The sequence below is a fragment of the Bos indicus genome, chromosome 1 (genome assembly GCF_029378745.1).
Source record: "Bos indicus isolate NIAB-ARS_2022 breed Sahiwal x Tharparkar chromosome 1, NIAB-ARS_B.indTharparkar_mat_pri_1.0, whole genome shotgun sequence".
Classification (NCBI taxonomy): Eukaryota; Metazoa; Chordata; class Mammalia; order Artiodactyla; family Bovidae; genus Bos; species Bos indicus.
The window spans coordinates 68,900,988-68,924,435 of NC_091760.1; the positions used below are offsets into that span (position 1 = coordinate 68,900,988).

A 23,448-nucleotide genomic window follows, 5' to 3' on the forward strand; every position below is an offset into this window, starting at 1 on the left:
CAGAATGTCTGGCTCTAGGTCAGTGATCACACCATCGTGATTATCTGGGTCATGAAGATCTTTTTTGTGTAGTTCTTCTGTGTATTCTTGCCATCTCTTCTTGATATCTTCTGCTTCTGTTAGGTCCATACCATTTCTGTCCTTTATCGAGCTCATCTTTGCATGAAATGTTCCTTTGGTATCTCTTATTTTCTTGAAGAGATCCCTAGTCTTTCCCATTCTGTTGTTTTCCTCTATTTCTTTGCATTGATCGCTGAAGAAGGCTTTCTTATCTCTTCTTGCTATTCTTTGGAACTCTGCGTTCAGATGTTTACATCTTTCCTTTTCTCCTTTGCTTTTCACTTCTCTTCTTTTCACAGCTATTTGTAAGGCCTCCCCAGACAGCCATTTTGCCTTTTGGCATTTCTTTTCCATGGGAATGGTCTTGATCCCTGTCTCCTGTACAATGTCACGAACCTCATCCCATAGTTCATCAGGCACTCTGTCTATCAGATCTAGGCCCTTAAATCTATTTCTCACTTTCACTGTCTAATCATAAGGGATTTGATTTAGGTCATACCTGAATGGTCTAGTGGTTTTCCCTACTTTCTTCAATTTCAGTCTGAATTTGGCAATGAGTTCATGGTCTGAGCCACAGTCAGCTCCTGGTCTTGTTTTTGCTGACTGTATAGAGCTTCTCCATCTTTGGCTGCAAAGAATATAATCAATCTGATTTTGGTGTTGACCATCTGGTAATGTCCATGTGTAGAGTCTTCTCTTGTGTTGTTGGAAGAGGGTGTTTGTTATGACCAGTGCATTTCTTGGCAAAACTCTTTTTCCCTGCTTCATTCTGTATTCCAAGGCCAAATTTGCCTGTTACTCCAGGTGTTTCTTGACTTCCTACTTTATGCCCTTACATCATGTTTTTTCTTCACAGCACTTACATTTTGTCTCAACATAAACTCCTTGGAAGTGGAGAATACCTGTCTTGCTCATTGTTTTCCCAGAGCCCAGAATAGCATCAGACATACATTAGAGCTCCATTTCATTTATTCATTAAATGAGTGACTCTCTAGCTGATGGGACTGCCCCACAGTATAAGCAGTAGATATATACTTCATTATGATTTGGTCCCATACGTTTTCTATATAACTAGAATTTGCAATTCTACCCTACTTTCCATGTAGTTGAAGCAGGCCTTTGTAACTTTTAAGACACTTGACATAAATGCCACCATTAGTAAAAAGTAAAGATTTCTGGACGATTCACTAAACTCCAAGGGTGGCAAGAGAAGAACATGCACCAAGTACTTTGGCATCCTTAGCCCTGATCCAAGAAAGGACCATAGGATAGCGACAAGATAGTTAGTTCCTTCCTATTCAAGAGCCCCTATCTATCAGGAGACACTGAATTCATCCTTCCAGAAATTAGGAGACACACCAAGTGCTTTTCACATTTTCTGGGTTATCAGAAAAGGTTTTGTGAAAGCACTGGGACTTGGGACTAGAATAAGATGATGATGAGGCAGCTATAATAATTCCTAGTGTAAAGATCAGAACTACTGAAAATGGGCACTCCCACTCTTTTTAGCCTACTCTCCAATCAGTACCGTTTAGCAAGACCTACATTAGAATTTGTTAACTTTGAACTTAACCAAGAACTTGATTTTTCATTTTAGACAGTGGTGTGACCCAAACTGACCAAATTAAAAACTTTGGTGTCATCTTTGATTTCTCCTTCATTTCCAATTAAGTCATCAAGCCTACTGAAAAATTTTCAAATTTTCTCTCCTTTTTCAATCTTACTGCTAAAGGCTTATCAACTTATGTCTGGACTACTGCAGCAGCTTACTAAATGGCCCCTAGCCTCTCTCTTCTCTAATCCTTATTTACCATCACTCTATGCGGTTTTAAGAACATTCATCTGGTGACCCTCAATTTAAAAACAAAAACAAAAAACACCCCCAAGATAACCGTCACACCCAATGATTTCATAATGTGTAATGGTCATTCCTCAGTCTGGAGCTCAGGAAATTCTACAATTTGACCCCAGCACTTCTAAGTTGTGTTACCATCATCTAGTACTACCATTATCATTTAGCAACTTCAGCTCCTCTTTTTTAACCAGATTGGTGTATCTAACAACCTCTTAATATACCACTCAACCCTCAAATTTTGGTAATACTGACTTTACATGGGATTAACATTGTGAGGATATTTATAGAATTATTCAAATCCTATGCATTATTTAAGATCCAAAGGAAGTTTCTTCTCTTTTAGGTCTTTCTCTACCATTCTGGCTTTGGGCTTCCCCAGTGGCTCAGGAGCAGCAACTATGTTTGCTGGAGCAGCCATGAAGAGATACCCCACATCCAAGGTAAGAGAAACCCAAGAAAGATGGTAGGCACTGACAGAGGCCATTAGAGGGCGCAGAGACTGAAACCACAACAACAGAAAACTAGCCAATCTGATCACATGGACCACAGCCTTCTCTAACTCAATGAAACTAAGCCATGCCATGTGGGTCCACCCAAGACAGACAGGTCATGGTGGAAGGGTCTGACAGAATGTGGTCCACTGGAGAAGGGAATGGCAAACCACTTCAGTATTCTTGCCTCAAGAACCCCATGAACATATGAAAAGGCAAAAAGATAGGATACTGAAAGATGAACTCCTCAGGTCAGTAGGTGCCCAATATGCTACTGGAGATTAGTGGAGAAATAACTCCAGAAAGAATGAAGGGATGGAGCCAAAGAAAAAACAACACCCAGTTGTGGATGTGACTGGTGATAGAAGCAAGGTCCAATGCTGTAAAGAGCAATATTGCATAGGAACCTGGAATGTCAGGTCCATGAATCAAGGCAAATTGGAAGTGGTCAAGCAGGAGATGGAAAGAGTGAGCATTGACATTCTAGGAATCAGTGAAATAAAATTGACTGGAATGGGTGAATTTAACTCAGATAACCATTATATCTACTACTGTGGGCAGGAATCCCTTAGAAGAAATGGAGTAGCCATCAAAGCCAACAAGAGTCCAAAATGCAATACTTGGATGCAATCTCAAAAACGACAGAACGATCTCTGTTCATTTCCAAGGCAAACCATTCAATATCACCGTAATCCAAGTTTATGCCCCGACCAGTAATGCTGAAGAAGCTGAATGGTTCTATGAAGATCTCCAAGACCTTTTAGAACTAACACCCAAAAAAGATACCCTTTACATTATAGGGAACTGGAATGCAAAAGTAGGAAGTCAAGAAACACCTGAAGTAATAGGCAAATTTGGCCTTGGAGTACAGAATGAAGCATGGCAAAGGCTAATAGAGTTTTGCCAAGAGAACACACTGATCATAGCAAACACCCTTTTGCAACAACACAAGACTGTACTATATGGCCAACATCACTAGATGGCCAACACCGAAATCAGATTGATTGTATTGTTTGTAGCCAAAGATGGAGAAGCGCTATACAGTCAGCAACAACAAGACTGGGAGCTGATGTGGCTCAGATCATGAACTCCTTATTGCCAAATTCAGACTTAAATTGAACAAAGTGGAAAAACCACTAGACCATTCAGGTCTGACCTAAATCAAATCCCTTATGAGTATACAGTGGAAGTGACAAATAGATTCAACGGACTAGATCTAATAGACAAGAGTGCCTGATGAACTAAGGATGGAGGTTCATGACATTGTACAGAAAACAGGGATCAAGACCATCCCCAAGAAAAAGAAATGCAAAAAAGAAAAATGGCTGTCTGAGAAGGCCTTACAAATAGCTGTGAAAAGAAGAGAAGCAAAAAGCAAGGGAGAAAAGGAAAGATATAAGCATCTGAATGCAGAGTTACAAAGAATAACAAGGACAGATAAGAAAGTGTTCCTCAGCAATCAGTGCAAACAGAGGAAAACAAGAGAATGGGAAAGACTAGAGATCTCTTCAAGAAAATTAGATACCAAGGGAACATTTCATGCAAAGATGGGCTCAATAAAGGACAGAAATGGTATGGACCTAACAAAAGCAGAAGATATTAAGAAGAGGTGGCAAGAATACACAGAACTGTACAAAAAACATCACAACCCAGATAATCACGATGGTGTGATCACTGACCTAGAGCCAGACATCCTGGAATGGGAAGTCAAGTGGGCCTTAGGAAGCATCACAATGAACAAACCTAGTGGAGGTGATGAAATTCCAGTTGAGCTATTTAAAGTCCTAAAAGATGATGCTGTGAAAGTGCTTCACTCAATATGCCAGCAAATTTGGAAAACTCAGCAGTGGCCACAGGACTGGAAAAGGTCAGTTTTCATTCTAATCCCAAAGAAAGGCAATGCCAAAGAATGCTCAAACTGCCACACAATTGCATTCATCTCACACGCTAGTAAAGTAATGCTCAAAATTCTCCAAGCCGTAAACTTCCAGATGTTCAAGCTGGTTTTAGAAAAGGCAGAGGAACCAGAGATCAATTTGCCAACATCCGCTGGATCATCCAAAAAGCAAGATAGTTCCAGAAAAACATCTATTTCTGCTTTATTGACTATGCCAAAGCCTTTCACTGTGTGGATCACAATAAACTGTGGAAAATTCTGAAAGAGATGGAAATACCAAACCACCTGACCTGCCTCTTGAGAAACCTGTATGCAGGTCAGGAAGCAAGTTAGAACTGGACATGGAACAACAGACTGGTTCCAAATAGGAAAAGGAGTACGTCAAGGCTGTATATTGTCATCCTGCTTATTTAACTTATATGCAGAGTACATCATGGGAAATGCTGGGCTGGAAGAAACACAAGCTGGAATCAAGATTGCTGGGAGAAATATCAATAACCTCAGATATGCAGATGACACCACCCTTATGGCAGAAAGTGAAGAACTAAAGAGCCTCTTGATGAAAGTGAAAGAGGAGAGTGAAAAAGTTGGCTTAATGCTCATCATTTCAGAAAACTAAGATCAATGCATCCGATCCCATCACTTCTTGGCAAATAGATGGGGAAACAGTGTCAGACTTTATTTTGGGGGGGCTCCAAAATCACTGCAGATGGTGATTGCAGCCATGAAATTAAAGACACTCCTTGGAAGGAAAGTTATGACCAACTGAGACAGCATATTAAAAAGCAGAGACTTTACTTTGTCAACAAAGGTCCGTTTAGTCTTTTTCCAGTGGTCATGTATGGATGTTGAGTTGGACTATAAAGAAAGCTGAGTGCCAAAGAACTGATGCTTTAAACTGTGGTGTTGATGAAGACTCTTGAGTTCCTTGAACTGCAAGGAGATTCAACCAGTCCATCCTAAAGATCAGTCCTGGGTGTTCATTGGAAGGACTGATGTTGAAGCAAAACTCCAATACTTTGGCCATCTGATGTGAAGAACTAACTCAGTGGAAAAGACCCTGATGCTGGGAGGGATTGGGGGGAGGAGGAGAAGGGGACGACAGAGGAGGAGATGGTTGGATGGCATCACCGACTCAATGCACATGGGTTTGGGTGGACTCCAGGAGTTGGTGATGGACAGGGAGGCTTGGCGTGCTGCAGTTCATGGGGTCCCAAAGAGTAGGACATGACTGAGTAACTGAACTGAACTAAGTGGCTCAGTGGTAGAATCCACCTACAATGCAGGAGACATGGGTTTGATCCCTGTGTCAGGAAGATTCCTTAGAGGAAGAGATGGCAACCCACTCCTGTATTCTTTCTGGGAAAATCCCATGGACAGAGGAGCCTGGCAGGCTATAGTCCACGGGGTTGCAAAGAGTTAGACATGACTGAGCATAGCTCATGCTTGCTTGCTACCATACTGGGGCTTCTTTCTACTTTAAATTTCTATGAAAGTCATTGTCTATTCCCTCAGTTTTGCTAGGATCATATTCCATCTTAAAGTTTAACCAAATTCTTTCATGTTTTTGTGACATGTATGTATCTTTTACCAAATAAACAGTAAGCGCCTCGTAAAGGTCCCTTGGGGACATTCCAGTCTCATTTGTTATCCAATCAAATTATTAATCTTAGTTAACTGAACCCATAAATATTAAAAAGTTTTCTTTGCATGTAAAGATAGCAATCTTATATTAAGGGTAAAAGAGGACAATCTTCTTGAAAGTCCCATGATAATTTCAAGAATTTACTTCTGCGTATACATAACAACTGAATATTTAGGTGTAGACATATGATACAATTTCCTTCCTTGCTTTACTATTTTGTATTTCTGAACTGTATTTCTCAACTTATGTGTTCAAGGCTTGTGACCTACTACCTCCACATAAACTAAGGAATTAATTTATGAATACTAGAAGAAATTGAGAAGGAAATGGCAACCCACTTCAGTGATCTTGCCTGGAGAATCCCAGGGACGGAGAAGCCTGGTGGGTTGCCCTCTATGGGGTCACACAGAGTCGGACATGACTGACTCGACTTAGCAGCAGCAGCAGCAGCAGCAGAAGAAGAAATTATAAACAATAGACAATTCTGCGAAAACAGCTTAAAATTCATTTAATATTTAGGCCTAAGAAATCTCTTTCTATAAAATCTGAACATGTTAAAGAGACTCTGTCTCGGTCTCTAGAAGTTGTAGCCCCAACACTTAAAAACAGCAGGAGGTGGTTCTGGGACCAGCAGAACACTCTATGCTAAAGCCTGCCCAAGCACCAAATAAAATGACACCAGGCAGGCGACTTGTATGAAGTATCAGTCACAGCACAATATGCAGCTTTCTGAGAGTTAAACTGTGCTATTTACATGGAAGGAGATGACACCAAATAGTTAGAAAGTGCTAGTTTAGAGAAGCAGAGATCAACCTAACCCATACCATTTACAGAATAGAGAATGCTCTCAGCTAAAGTGCTGGGGGGAAAAAAATCGGCCCAGAAAGGCAGAAGTACAATCAGTACAAGATTTATAAAATCCATCATGTTCAAATATAATGACAAAAAGCAAATAAACACTTATTTATTTAAAAAAACAAATTTACAAAACCAAAACCTATCTTAGCATTTTTTTTATTAGTCTGACTTTACCTTTTAATGATCTTCAATGTATCTGTGACAAAAATAAATAAAAGTGCTAAAGTGTTAAGAAACCATATGCTAACTTAGGATGTTATCTGTATTTTTTAAGACCAATCAATGTTTGTTTTTTTTAAAATGGAGATACTGGCACTTTTTCTCTTAAAATAAATGTGTATATGTCTCACCAACAACACCAGCCTGTAGCACAGAACATCACACATTAAAACACAATGCCATTAAAAAACAAACAGGAATCCTGAAAGAGAAAAAAAAAACTCTAGTTTTAATATAGTAAATTGTACCCGGAGACTCCCTTCCCATTATCCTTTACAACAACCAGAAATTCCTTCCAACCTGTATTCTTAGCCCAGCAGAGTAAGAATAAACTCTAATAATACTAAATTTTATTTATAATACAGCATTTTTCTAGTAACACACAACCTTTCTTCTCTTAACATATGTCAGTTTCTTAAGATGACTTGTTTTTATAAGCTCTAGTGTCAATATATTCCAATGATAAATGTATTATTCATACAATTTATTTCACACATAATATAAAACTTTTCTCTAAAGAAATTTAAAATATACATTCAATGTAGCCAAGTTCTATTCTTAAAAACAACTTTTCCTTTCTTCTGAGCTTACTTCTGCAGAAGACCAGTCCTTAAGGACTTCTGGAGTCTGGCAATGTTGGCATCCAGTGCTGCAAGGCCGTTCCGGAAGTCTTGCTCATCACGAGACGTGAACGTGGAGAGAGAAGAGATGCTCCAGTCAGAAGTTAACTCAGAGTTTAAAAAGCTACCGTCAGAGACTGCACTGCTTTTCACCTGAACGTTGCTGTTCTGACAAGCGGAGGGGCCGCGACAGGCCGCCGATTCCTCCTCAGGGGCAGGAGGGATCTTGCAAATGGCTTCCTTTATTTTCTTGAGGAGCTGCTTGTCCTCCAGATCAGCTGTTCTGCAAAGTTTGTCAGGTGCATCTTCCTTTTGGCAAGAGGAACAAACTCCAGGTGCACACAGTTTCTTTTCTTTTTCAGCAACAAGTCCACTGACCGGTTGTGGTGGAGCTACACTGATCTGGGCCTGGGGGGATAATCTCTTAGACAGGGGTGATTTCTTTTTAGGAGTGCTTCTAGCAAATGGAATGTAAATTGTTTTATCCAAATTATGCTCATCTTCTACTAAGGTTGTAATTTCACTTTCCTCATCAGACTCCCGTTTTGAAAGGGCAGGAACAATTCCAGGGGCTGATACCTCCTCCATGCTCCTGGTATTACTATGCTGAGGGCCATTGGAGGGCAGAACATTTTCATACGGTCTATCTGGCACCATGTTTTCCTCACTGTCAATTGTAGAAACAGGCTCTGGATGTGTAATAAGAGTGTGATCTGGTTCTAACTTACTTAGGTAGCTCATTATGGAAGTGTGAGCAGAGATTGGGTCATGTTGATGTTGCTTTTCATAAATGTTCAGAAGTGATTTGGTAAGATTATTCCCAGGCTTGTAGCGAGCAGTGTCCATACTAAGATCTGAGAGAAGCTTTGCCATACTGCTCTGTAAAGTTCTGTTAAGAAGAATTTAGTACACTAATTATTTCTTTTTACCCATTTGTTTCATTTACTTACATATTCCTCTCATCTTTAAAAGAAAGTATCTCAGGCAAGCACCTGGTTCTTAATATGGAAAAAAGCAACTAAAAGCACAAAATCACAGAATATGCTCTGCAAAGAGTAAATTAAAGTAACAATTGATAAAAGATCTTAGTCTGCATCAAATCTAATACTATTATATCTAAAAATGGAGGCTTAGAAAAAATTTTCTCTTAAGGTAGAGATGCTTTATTCTTGAGCAACACTGCAAAATGGTAAATATACTACCCATTTGTTAGTGGATTGTGTTAGTAACTATTACTCTACATTCAAAACATATATGGAAAGGATATTGGAACAATACTGGCGAAAAAAAGGATAGTTAGACATAATTTAATTATCCAGTATAATTAGGTATAACTGACAGCTAGACTCCAGGGAAAGTGCGATATAAGGAAAACCACACAGGGTCTGAAGTCAGACAGAAATTGATTCATATCCTAGCACTATTGCTAGCTGTGATCTTGAGCAAGCTGTTCAACCTTTCTGAATCTCAAGTTCCTCAACTGCAAAATGAAGATAACTACTTCACATTTAGAATGAACATTAAATAAGATAAAATAATAAAACATAAGGGTAAAGTGCTTAGCACAGTTTCCATCTGGTGACAGCTTTTATTAGTAGTCCTCTTAAAACCATTTTATACCAAGACCTTAGTCTATTTGAATGGAATCATATATATTCTTAAATATAGATAAGAAAAAGAAACACACCAATTTAAAAAAAAGATACAAAGAACATTAACAGGTAATTTTAAAAGATTACAATGAGTCAGTAAGTATGTTTTAAAGTTTGACTTTTATCAGAGAAATTAAAATTTTTTAAATACGATTTTTTTTGGCCTATCAAGCTAACATAGGAAAATAAGAATATCCATTGTTAAAAAGGCTTGGAGAGGCAAAGTGGGAGTGTACACTCCCCTAGCAAAATAGCATTATATCAGAAATCTTAATATTTTTATATCCCACACCTTTAGACCCACCAAGTTGCACTTCTAGGAATTTAACCTACTGATATTCACCAATAGGCTGCACCCAAAGATATATTTACAAAGATGTAATTTATAACAGAAAATTGATGAACTTAATATCTTTATCTTCAAATACTGTGGACTGATTCAGGTATATTACAGTCTTACTACATCATAGCCATTTTTTATAGTCATTTGTAAAGAATATTTATTGATAGGAAAATGTTCATTATACAAGGTTAAATTTAAAAGAGTAGGCCATACGCAACACAGTAACAATACTATTTTTGGAAAAAGTTATACATGTCCAAATAAAATAATAAAGGGAAATCTCTGTATCAAACAGTTAGCAGTGATTATATTAATATCTTTGGATATAGAATGAGTGATTCTTTTCCTACAAAAGGAAAAAAACATTCTTTCCCAACCTGGCATACACTGTCATCTTAAATATGCTATGTCTTGAGTTCTGATTGCCCTTTAAATGGCAATGGCTCCAGCCACTTTTTTCGTACCTCTTTCAAGAAGCTAACGAGCTACTATTAAAAGATAAAAAGCATGCTATAGAAACCATCTTTGAAGAAGTGCTGTAATGAGTCATGACCACTAGTTAATTCAACCAGACAGCATACTGACATTTTTATTTTCATTTATTTTTAGAAAAGAAATCCTTATGTTGAAGTTCCTTTTCAGACTTAATTAGAAATATTATCTTTGCTCTGTACAAAATTCACAATACAAAAAGGGACATGCAATAAGAGTTTAATCTCTGGAAATTAAATGCAATCATTAAGTTTCTCATGTGTAAACAAATGTGACTTACAACTGTCTTTGAAATTAAAAGAAAAATCTCTGTAAATAAAGAGATAAAACTATGCCAAAATTTTAAAGGAAGCAATACAAGCACCTAAATAGCTACCAAGTAGATATATCTGTGTTTCTATTACATGAGACTCAGCTAAACACAATGATTTTTAATGCTTGGAAAACTGGTGTATTTTCATAAAAATGTAAAGTCCTTTCTTGGCTATTTATAAACCTATACTAATTTAAATAAATATCAGCACTTGTATGAGTGCTCTTAGAAACTATCAGAAGAATATTTACTACTTATTTACTGAAAAATATATTAATTTTCCTCACATTTTAATGGTATTATAACATGCATTCTAGTAAAATCTAAAAATAATAATAAAGATGTATTTCAAAACTATTCAAAGTTGGAGAAGAAATGGTTTAGGAAATTTGTTTAGCACTTGTATGTGAAACTTCTAGCTCCATTATCCCTCCCCAGTAGTCTGAGAAAGGCATTTAAAATTTTTGTCAAATCTCTGAGACTATTTAACACATGCAAAAAAAAAAAAAAAAATACACACACACATATTTGACTGAGGTTACATGGCTATAGGAAAAAGAGATGGAGAAGGCGAACATGAAGATTTATCTGTATTGTCAAGTGTTGTTGACTTATGCTCTAATGTCAGAAGTAAAATGTAAATTGTCACAGTAGCCCACCTATAGTACTAGGGATATTCCTAATTAACTGAATTGCCTAGAGTAACACCAAACACATTACAAGTCACCAATGTGGGTGAATTTTGACAACTAAGCTCAAAGAGTATTCTTTGTCTGTTTTGCTCTTAAATTTAAAAGGCAATCTGGTCTGAGTAAATCTTAGCATTTTTCTGGACATTTCTTAGAAATAAAATCATAAAATATGTGGTTTTTTGTGATTAACTTCTTTTACCATAAATACTTAAAGATAACAAAGTTTTTACCCTAAATTACTCTTCAGAAAAGAGAAGATGCTTTTCTTTAGAGGCCTTATAAAGACTTTCATAAGAAGGGGCATCCTCATAATTAACTTGGAAAAAGAGTGGTATAACCCAATATTCCAGAAACTCTGACTAGAGCCTAATTAACACTAACACTACATGGATACAAGAAGTACATTTTGCTTTTCTCACTGTTCAAAAAAAGTTTGAGTGAAATTATTCTGTGAAATATGAATGTGGGGGGAAGCAATATTTCTATATTAACATAGCTTATATAAAGTCATTTCAAATGTATTTACAAAACTAATAAATATTCTTTATATATATATAGGCTTCCCTGGCAGCTCAGCAGTAAAAGAATCCATCTGTAATGTAGGAGATGTGGGTTTGATCTCTGGGTCAGATAGATCCCCTGGAGAAGGAAATACTACCCATTCCAGTATTCTTGCCTGGGAAATCCCAAGGATAGAGAAGCCTGGCAGGCTACAGTCCTGCCAGGACTGCAAGAGTCAGATACAGTTTAGTGACTAAACCACCACCATGTATCTATATATCATTTATTCTCTAAAAATTATAACTCAAAGTGGGGAAAAAGTGTATAATTCAAAACAGGTCTTTTCATTTGAAATACAAAGAAGATTGTTTTATATTCAGGATTGCTTTATATTTAGAACTATGACTTTCCAGGATCAGTCAAAAGCATGGTCAGATCTGATGATATATAATTCAGGCCTAAAATAACTGACTTCTCTAGGACTGAAAAAAATCAGTTGAAAATCCAATTTTTGTCAACCACCTCAAGAGAAAACTGAACTTTATAAAAGAATATCATATAAAAATTGAGTGAGGTGGTTCTATTTATTTAAGACATGTTAAGGAACAAAGGAATCTTAGAAATTATTATCAAATCCCTCATTTTACTAATGCAATGAATAAGGTTCAAAGAGGCTAAATAACTTACCCAAGATCCTATGAATGAGGGCTTACTGTGCTAAGTGCTTTTCATGAATGATTTCTTAGCCCTCTTATCAACCCTAATCATGCCCCCACTTTATAACTAAGGTTTAGAAAGGTTAACTATCTTGCTCAAAGTCATACAGCTAATAAATGATAGAGCTGGAATTCCACTCAGGTGTCTCTGGCTTCAGAGAGTTCTTAACCATTTGCTAAACAAGTCTTCAGTTCCTCATCAGACTCCTTTGCCAGGAATCACATGGTTTAAAAAGGAATTTAGCCACGTTTGAAATTTAACTGGAACAGAAGAAAAATATCCTTAGAAATTAGCAAAAACACTGAGAAAAGGATAAGGTTAAGAAGGCAGGTCTGAAATTATTTTGAAGTTTATAAATATATCTAACAAAAGGCATAAGTTATTCAAATAATGTCAACATCACCTGGTTAATTCTCTCAGTCGAGTCACCTCAGCATCACGCTGGCGTAATGTTATTCCCAATATCTGATTTTCCTTTTCAGCAGCTTCTAACTTAAACCGGGAGCTTTTCATATTGACTAAGGCTTCCTCCAATTCTAAAACAACAAAAGTTTCAGTTTCAGTATTACCTTTTAAAAAGTGACTGTGACTACAGTTCAAACACATACCAATTTTCATTCTTGTTGTCTCAATGTCAAATTGCTGTTTATTTTCAAGTAAAGTTTGATCTTTCTCTTTAAATATACCAGCAAATTTTTTGTTTTCATCTTTCTGATTTTCTATCACTTTTAAGAGCTCTTCATTTTTACTCTGCAGTAATTCCTGGCTCTTTAATGACTCCTGTAATTGATTTTGCAGTGACTTGTTCAATGATTGAAGAGAAGACACTGTAAGACAAAATTGATCAAATAATTATTACCTCAATTAAAAAGTACAAACCTGGGGGCGAGGTGTCCTGTCAGGTGAGGAAGCTTCTGCTGGAAGATGCAACTCAAAATTTAAACTGAACTACTGCGTGCAGCTCTGCTTCGTCACCCAGGAGCAGTTCTTTACCACAGGGCCGCTCTCATTCCCCAATCCAAAGTCTCTGTGGCTGGAGGTGCACCCCGTGGGGGAGGAGGCAGATGCGCTGGTGACCGACTAGATCAAGCCCTGAGCCTCTGGAGTGGGAGGACTGACTCCAAGACCGCAGACTACCAGAGAACTAACCCTAAGGGGTATCAAATAGTGAGAACTCACACAAAGGAGACCACTTGAATACAAGACCCGGCATCACCCAACCACCAGTAGCACCCTGTGCAGGACATCTCTAAACAACAAACAAAGCAAAAATACAAACCCAATCATCAGCAAACAGGATTACCACCTCACTCACCCTTGCCCATGAGAGGAAAAACAAACAAACAAACAAACAAACAAAAACTCAGCACAAATCCCACCCTATACGAAGCTTACACAAACCACTGGACCAACTTTAGGAGGGTAGAAACAAAAAGGAAGAAAGAATTCAACCTTAAAGCCTGAGAAAAGGAGACCTCAAACACAATAAGTTAAAAAAAAAAATGAAAAGGCAGAGGAATACTACATAAATAAAGGGACAAACTAGAAACACAGAAGTCCAAATAAATGAAGAGGAAACAGGCAAACTACCTGAAAAAGAATTCAGAATAATGATAGTAAAGATGATAAAAAACCTTGAAAACAAAATGGAGAAAATGGAAGAATCGATTAACAAAGACCTAGAAGAATTAAAGAATAAACATACAGAGACAAACAACACAATTACTGAAATTAAAAATACTCTAGAAGGAATCAATAGCAGAATATCTGAAGCAGAAGAACAAATCAGTGAGCTAGAAGATAAAATGGTGGAAATAACTTCTGAAGAGCAGAATAAAGCAAAAAGAATGGAAAGAACTGAGGACAGTCTCAGAGACCTCTGGGACCATATCAAATGCACCAACATTCAAATTACAGGGGTCCCAGAAGAAGACAAAAAGAAAGTGTATGAGAAAATTTTTGAAGAGATTATAGTTGAAAATTTCCCCAACATGGTAAAGGAAATAGTCAATTAAGTCCAAGAGGCACAAAGGGTCCCGTACAGGATAAACCCAAGGAGAAACACACCAAGACACATACTAATCAAACTAACAAAGACTAAACACAAAGAAAGAATATTAAAAGCAGCAAGGGAGAAGCAACAAGTAACAGACAAAGGAAACCCCACACACTTAACAGCTGATCTTTCAGCAGAAACTCTGCAAGTCAGAAGGGAATGGCAGGACAGAGTTAAAGTACTGAATGGGAAAAATCTACAACCAATTTATTGTACCCTGCAAGGATCTCATTCAAAATTGATGGAGAAATAAAAAGCTTTTCAGACAAGCAAAAGTAAGAATTTAGTACCACCAAACCAGCTTTACAACAAATGTTAAACTGACTTATATAGTCAAGAAATACAAGAGAAGAAAAAGATCTACAAAATCAACCCCAAACAATTAAGAAAATGGCAACAGGAATATATATATCAATAATTACTTTAAATGTAAATGGATTAAATGCTCCAACCAAAAGACACAGACTGGCTGAATGGATACAAAAACAAGACCCATATATATGCTGTCTTCAAGAAACCCACTTCATATCTAAAGACACATACAGACTGAAAGTAAGAGGAGGGAAAAATATATTCTATGCAAACAGGAAGCAAAAGAAAGCTGGAGTAGCAATCCTCATATCAGACAAAATAGACCTTAAAATAAAGAAGATTACAAGAGATAATGATTACATGATACAAGATTACATAATGATCAAGGGATCAATCCAAGAGGAAGACTTAACAATTGTAAATATCTATGCACCCAACATAGGAGCACCTCAATACATAAGACAAACACTAACAGACATAAAATGAGAAATTAACAGTAACACAATAACAGTAGGAGACTTTAACACTCCACTCACACCAATGGACAGATCATCAAAACAGAAAATTAATAAGGAAACACAAGTCTTAAATGATACATTAGATGAGATGGATCTCATTGATATCTTCAGGACATTCCATCCAAGTGCAGAAGAATGTACGTTCTTCTCAAGTGCACATGGAACATTCTCCATGGTAGACCACATCTTGGGTCACAAATCAAACCTCAGTAAATTTAAGAAAATTGAAATTGTATCAAGCATCTTCTCTGATCACAATGCTATGAGAGTAGATATCAATTACAAGAAAAAAAACTGTAAGAAACACAAACACATGGAGATTAAAGAACATGTTTCTAAATAATCAACAGGTTACTGAAGAAAGCAAAAGGGAAATCAAAAAATTTCTAGAAACAAATGACAGTGAAAACAACAAGTCAAAACCTATGGGATGCAGCAAAAGCAGTCCTAAGAGGAAAGATTATAGCAATACAATCCTACCTCAAGAAACAAGAATTAACATCAAATAGACAACCTAACTTTACACCTAAAACAACTGGAAAAGAAGAACAAAAAACCCCCAAAATTAGTAGAAGGAAAAAAATCGTAAAGATTCGAGCAGAAATAAATGAAAAAGAAATGAAAGAAACAATAGTAAAGATTAATAAAACTAAAAGCTGGTTCTTTTGAGAAGATAAACAAAATCGACAAATCTTTAGCCAGACTTACCAAGAAAAAAAGAGAGAAGAATCAAATCAACAAAATTAGAAATGAAAAAGGAGAGATTACATCAGACAATGCAGAAATACAAAGGATTATAAGAGACTATTCAGAGAAGGCAATGGCACCCCACTCCAGCACTCTTGCCTGGAAAATCCCACGGACGGAGGAGCCTGGTGGGCCGAAGTCCATGGGGTCGCTAAGAGTTGGACAAGACTCAGCGACTTCACTTTCACTTTTCACTTTCATGCATTGGAGAAGGAAATGACAACTCACTCCAGTGTTCTTGCCTGGAGAATCCCAGGGACGGGGGAGCCTGGCGGGCTGCCGTCTATGGGGTCGCACAGAGTCAGACACAACTGAAGCGACTTAGCAGCAGCATAAGAGACGATTATGAACAACTATATGGCAATAAAATGAGTAAACTGGAAGAAACGGACAGATTCTTAGAAAAGTTCAATCTTCCAAGGGAAGATATAGAAATTATGAATGACCCAAATACAAGCAGTGAAATTGAAGCTGTGATAAAAAAAACTCCCAAAAAACAAAAGCCCAGGACCAGATGGCTTCACAGGAGAATTCCATCAAACATTGAGAGAAGAGCTAATGCCTATCCTTCTAAAACTCTTTCAAAAAATTGCAGAGGAAAGAACACTTTCAAATTTATTTGCCGAGGCCACCATCACCCTGATACTAAAACCAGACAAAGACAACACAAAAAAAGAAAACTACAGGCCAATATCACTGATGAACATAGATGCAAAAATCCTCAACAAAATCTTAGCAAACAAAATTCAGCAACACATCAAGAAGCTCATACACCATCATCAAGTTGGGTTTATTCCAGGAATGCAAGGATTCTTCAATATATGCAAATCAATTAATGTGATACACCATATTAACAAACTGAAAGATAAAAACCATATGATAATCTCAATAGATACAGAAAAAGCATCTATTTTTGCTTTTGACAAATTTGACAAAATTCAGTACCCATTTACAATTAAAATTCTTCAAAAAATGGGCATAGAAGGAACCTACCTCAACATAGGAAAGGCCATATATGATAAGCCTACAGCAAACATCATTCTCAATGGTGAAAAACTGAAAGCATTCCCCCTAAGATCAGGAACAAGACAAGGGTGTCCACTTTCACCACTATTATTCAACATAGTTCTGGAAGTCTACAGCAATCAGAGAAGAAAAAGAAATAAAAGGAATCCAGATCAGAAAAGAAGAAGTAAGGAATCCAAATTGGAAAAGAAGAAGTAAAGCTCTCACTGTTTGCAGATGACATGATACTGTACATAGAAAACCACAAAGACAGTATCAAAAAATTATTAGAGCTAATTGGTGAATTTAGCAAAGTTGCAGGATACAAAATCAATACACAGAAATCACTTGCATTTCCATATACTAACAATGAAAATTCAGAAATAGAAATTAAGAAATCAATCCCATTCACCACTGCAACAGAATTAAATATCTAGGAATAAACTTACCTAAGGAGACAAAAGAACTGTACACAGAAAATTATAAGACTGATGAAATAAAGACAGTATAAACAGATGGATATATTACCCATGTTCCTGGGTAGGAAGAATCAATACTGTGAAAATGACTATACTCCCAAATGCAATCTACAGATTCAATGTGATCCCTAACAAATAACCCAGAGAAGGCAATGGCAACCCACTCTAGTACTCTTGCCTGGAAAATTCCAGGGACGGGGGAGCCTGGTGGGCTGCAGTCTATGGGGTTACACAGAGTCGGACACGACTGAAGCAACTTAGCAGCAGCAGCAACAAATTACCAACGGCATTTTTCATGAAACTAGAACACAAAATTTCACAATTCATATGGAAACACAAAAGACCCTGAATGGCCAAAGAAGTGTTGAGAAAGAAGAGTGGAGCTGGAGGAATCAACCTTCCTGACTTCAAAATTAAACTACAAAGCTACAGTCATCAAGACAGTATGGTACTGGCACAAAACAGAAATATAGACCAATGGAACAAGATAGAAAGCCCAGAAATAAACCCATGCACCTATGGGGACCTTATTTTTGACAAAGGAGACAAGAATATACAATGGGGCAAAGACAGCCTCTTCAATAAATGGTGCTGGGAAAACTGGCCAGCTACATGTAAAAGAATGAAATTAGAACACTTCCTAACACAAAGACAAAGACCATACACAAAGACAAACTCAAAATGGATTAAAGACCTAAATTAAGACCAGAGACTTATAAAATTCTTAGAGGAAAACACAAGCAGAACATATGATGACATAAATCAAAGCAAGATCCTCTATGACCCACCTCCTAGAGTAATGGAAATAAAAACAAAAGAAAACAAGTGTGACCTGATTAAACTTAAAAGCTTTTGCACAGCAAAGGAAACTATAAGCAAGGGGAAAAGACAATCCTCACAATGGGAGAAAATAATAGCAAATGAAACAACTGACAAAGGATTAATTTCCAAAATATACAAGCAGCTCATACAACTGAGTGCCAGAAAAACAAACAACCCAATCAAAAAGTGGGGAAAAGACCTAAACAGACATTTCTCCAAAGAAGATATACAGATGGCTAACAAACACATGAAAAGATGCTCAATATCGCTCATTATTAGAGAAATGCAAATCAAAACTACAATGAAATATCACCTCACACCAGTCAGAATGGCCATTGCCAAAAAATCTACAAACAAATGCTGGAGAGGGTGTAAAAATAATAATAAAGATAAAATGTTATTTATAATTCTGCTGTACATGAAATGAAAAAGATTTCTGGGACATGCTTTACCAATCTTTCCTTTGTAGCATGTGAGTTTTTGTTGGGCTTAGGAAAAGTTCCCAAGAATACAAAAAGAAATCCCTGTCTTTTCCTCTAGTTACTGTTTTTTTTTTTTTTTTTCTTTTCTATTACTTGAAGCTCTATGAGCCATAAGGACAATCTGGCAACATCAGTCAAAACTGAAACAGTAATACTCTGACTCAGCAATTCTATGGCTATAATCTACAAAAACAGTCACACATGGGCACAAAGACATGTACAAGGGTTTTCACTGGAGGATTATCTGTACTAGGAAAACAGGGAAAGTATCTAGATATCTATCAGCAGATAGATATTACAACAGAACTACATAAACAGAATATATACTTAGTTTTAATAAGAAAAAATAATATTTATGTATTTTGATAGAGAAAAATATCCACTACATAATAAGTGAATAAATGCAAGCTGCAGGAGTGTGCAATCTCATTTTTACAAAAGAAAAATACATATGTAGTTCTACTAGGACTCATCTGTTAATAGTAGATATTCAGTAAGCATTTATGAAATAAATCAATTATAAATGAACAGGAGATATGTGAAAGGAAATACAGACTTTTAAAAAAAAATAGGATTGAATTATCGGGAATAGCACAAATCTTTTATTTTTGTGTTTCTATACTATTTTAAATTTTAATGAGTATCATTCCTACTTTTTTGACAAATAGTCCACTTAAGACAAAGTAATTAAGAAAGTTCAATTCTTTATCAACATTTTCAGAGCCATAAAGAGTTCACAATCAGTCCTCACAATTCTTTTACCTACATTCAAGGCTGCATTCCAGAGAACCAGATGCCTTTTGAGTTTTTTCTCGTTCTCTAAGTTGCTGGTTCAAAATTCTCAATTGCCTAAATGAAATAATGAAGAAACATGAATGCAAGAATCCCAAGCTTATTTTAGAGTGTACATGTGACAGCCTATTAAAATAGAGAACATAAACAGTGGCACCTACTAGGAGAGCAGAAGTCCATCTTGTCCCTAAACATAAGACAAAAACCAAACAAACAAAACCACACTACTGCTATTATTTTAAGACCTGAGATAATTTTTAAAAGATTGCCCAGGATGGCATAAAACCCCCCTTCAACAGAAAAAGGTTAACTTATTTTTCCTCTTCCCTTTTTTGTTCTCTTATCTCTTCAGTGATTTCCTTGTTTTTCTATTTCTTTCATTTCTATCTCCTCTTACTATTTTCTTCTGTCTTCCTTCTCCGGAAGTATTTTCATTACTGTAGTGATTATCTACTTTTAAAAGATCTGTTGTAATTATGAACCAGAATTCCTACAAGGACCAGCTGCTATCAGACAACTAACTGCTTGGTTTGTCACGCAGTGTAAAAACTGGGAAACAAAAACTTATGCTGCTACTAATTTCTTTAATAGATTTAAAGGTTAATGGCTTTATTTAAGTAAAGAGAATGCCAATAAGCACCACCTCTACCTCACAATGAACTTCATAATATATAGCTGCTTCGCAAATAGGAACATACAAAAGGAACTGCAAGTGTTTACTTCTAAGAAGTTAACATTAAAAAAAAAAATCTCTAATACCTTTTGAGAATTATTATCTGGAAATATTCTGTGCTAAAGTATCACTGTTATGAAATCTAAAACGATAGATCCTACCTCACATCATTTGTATATATTCATTCAGGTTGGATTAAAGAGCTAAACATAAAATACAACAACAAACAAACAAAACTTAACAAGTTTTAGGTGGCAATCTACATAATCTTAAGTGGGAAAGGCATTCCTAAGCAATACTCAAAATCTAGCAATCATCAAGGAAAAAAGTAAAGGATTTAACCACATCAAAACTGAAACTTGTTCTAGAATTAGCAGTCTGGAAGAAAATATCTGCTACACAAATAACAGACAAAGGGGCTGTAACATTGAAGAGCTCCTACAAATCAGTAAGTAGGGAAAGAAAACATGACCAATGATAAGAATGGGCAATTCACAAAAGAAACAGAAGAGGCTGATAAGCATATGAAAAATTCTCAGCCACACTAGTATGAAGAAATACAAATATAAAACAGGAGATATTTTATGACCATAGGATTCACAAAAATAAAAGGAAACAACACTGTAAAATATATACATATATATTTATTTGGCTGCACCAGGTCTTAGTTGCAGGATCTTTAGTTGTGTGTGTGTGTGTCTCTCTGACTCTTTGTGATCCCATGGACTTAGTTGTGTGTGTGTGTCTCTCTCTGACTCTTTGTGATCCCATGGACTTAGTTGTGTGTGTGTGTGTCTCTCTCTGACTCTTTTGTGACCCCATGGACAGTAGCCTGCCAAGCTTCTTGTCTATGGGATTTCCCAGGCAAGAATACTGGGGTAGGTTGCTACTTCATTCTCAAAGGAAATAACACTTTTTGTTGGTGACAGGATAAGGAAATGAAATATCTCATTTGGTAGGAGTCCCTACTTGCTCCTTCTCAGGTTTCTTTCACAGGCTTCTCCTTCTGTGTTCTCTGCTTAAGAAGCTGTTATTCCCCAGCAATGCACCCTTGGTTGTGTTTACACTCTGTACGTTCTTAGTGAATTGAACACTTACACGCTGATACCAAACCACTTGCTTTTAATCATTATTGTCTCCAGTACCTACACAGGGCCAGATCTGTAGCAAATGCTCAATAAAAATGTGGTCAGTGAATAACTCCCAAGCTTACATTTCTATCCTGAATCTTGTTTGTGGGTTCCACTCATACCATACATGTCTCCAGAGGGTCTAAATCTTAACTCACTAGTTCTCCCACTACATTTTCTAACTAAAAAATAAAATGAAATAACAATCTATTCTTCCTCTAGTAACTTCCATCTGGGAGGATTATGTTATCATGTGTCAAATTATCAGGCCAAAGCCTGAATGCCACACCCCAGTTCCTCCCCAGTTCCATTTCATTTCTTTGTTCCTCGTGGGTACATAATGGTCTTGTATTTTAGTTTAAAATCAGGAAATGGTCATGAGTTCTAACTTGCCCTTTAAATATTACGGCACTCACTAGCTTAACTGGAACCCCCCACAGCCTTCATCCAGGAAATTCTGGAATGTGCCACAAGGTCACAATGAATGGGTCACTACAGATATTTTACGGGTAGGGACCTGTGTCAGGAGTCTCACATAAACACTGTCCAGACCCAAACGCCAAACAAACAACGCAGCTAGCCATTTTTTTTAATGCCACAAGATGGCAATAAACACCAAGAAAGTCCTGAAAGATCAGTTTTCTGGCTAAAAAGGAACAGGAAGTTTCAAAATGTCCAAACAAGAAAAAAAAAAACCCGTTTTTGATTGAAAATGCTGAAAAACACTTTTGAATGAGCCTATGCATTCCAATTGTTATTTATAACAGAGATTATGGATGATTCTTTCCAAACAAAGATTAACAAAGAGACACAAAAATTCCTACTTCTGCTGGAAATCTCATTCTGCTAAAAAAAAAAAAAAGCATATCTGACAAATTCTTCATTTTTCAATAATTTCATTTTTGGAAGGTCAGGTAAACGGTGGCAGTAGCATGATATATAATCTTTGTCCTCTAAGGACACAGCCAAGAAATGTTGGTGCCAAGTCCGAAGAATTACGTTAGACATAAAACTAATACCTTTTAAAAAAATTAAACACAAGCAGTGACCAATAAAGTAAGTTTTATTTTCTAAAGTGGCTTATAAATTAGCTCCTAAAGCAATTTTAAAATGTTCTGCGACTTACCCAGTGTCACAGTGTACAAGAATTCGCCTGCCAGTGCAGGGGACACAGGTTCAACCCCTGGTTTGGGAAGACTCCACATGCCACTGAGAAACTAAGCCTGTGCACCACAACTGCCGAGCCTGCAGGCTGCAACTACTGAAGCCTGAGCACCGAGAGCCTGTGCTCTGCCCTAAGAGAAGCCACCGCAAGAGAAGTCCACACACCACAACAAAGAGCAGCCCTGCTTGCTGCAACTAGAGAAAGTCCACGAAAGCAACGAACACCCAGTGCAGCCAAAAATAAAAATCAATCAATCAAAGAAAAGTGTTCTAAGAAATAGAAACAAATAACAACTATTGATATTTCCTACGGTCACAATATCAAGATAAATAATACGCAGAGACTAAGTTCTGGGCTTCCCAGGTGACTCAGCAGTAAAGAATTCCCCTGCAATGTAGGAGACCCAGATGCGATCCCTGGGGTCAGGAAGATGCCCTGGAGAAGGAAATGGCAACTCACTCCAGTATTCTCACCTGGGAAATCCCGTGGACAGAGGAACCTGGCAGGCTACAGTCCATGGGGTTGCAGTCGAACATGACTGAAGCAACTGAGCACAAGCACTGCATAGCCTGAAAATGAAAGTGAAGGTCACTCAGTCGTGTCCGACTCTTTGCGACCCCATGGACGATATGCATAGCCTAGACTAGCCTAATAAATATCCAGATGTAGTTCACTTTGCTCTCTATTTGTTACCAACCAAGCGACAACAGATGTGAAAAAGTTGTGAAAAAATACATACTAGTGGGCAGAAATAATGGAAGAGTTAGAGACTGCTGTCAGTATTTGGAAAACAGGGGATTAAGAGTATAAATACAGTAAGACTATGTCTATTTTCCTTACAAAGCCCTAGATATCTCATTAGGCATTTTTGTTCTGGCCATAGGACATCTTTGCATGGAGACAAAAAAGTCA

The 23,448-nt window shown here is 37.0% G+C and overlaps 1 protein-coding gene across 5 annotated transcripts in view; it reads right to left on the bottom strand.

Annotated features, from left to right (window-relative positions):
* Nucleotides 1–7,230: 7,230 nt before the first annotated feature.
* The window catches only part of CCDC14 (coiled-coil domain containing 14), a 42,284-nt gene continuing 26,066 nt past the window's right edge, over nucleotides 7,231–23,448 (bottom strand). For 2 of the 5 annotated variants that reach the window (XM_070788745.1, XM_070788742.1), the window contains exons 10-13: nucleotides 23,010–23,105; nucleotides 19,543–19,625; nucleotides 12,759–13,182; nucleotides 7,231–8,534 (exon numbers count right to left, since the gene is read on the bottom strand). In XM_070788745.1, coding sequence (XP_070644846.1) covers nucleotides 7,613–8,534; nucleotides 12,759–13,182; nucleotides 19,543–19,625; nucleotides 23,010–23,105 — 1,525 coding nt within the window. In that variant the 3' untranslated portion in view covers nucleotides 7,231–7,612. The remainder of the gene's footprint in view (nucleotides 8,535–12,758; nucleotides 13,183–19,542; nucleotides 19,626–23,009; nucleotides 23,106–23,448) is intronic. The other 3 variants (XM_070788746.1, XM_019956751.2, XM_070788748.1) reach the window with 3 other exon arrangements.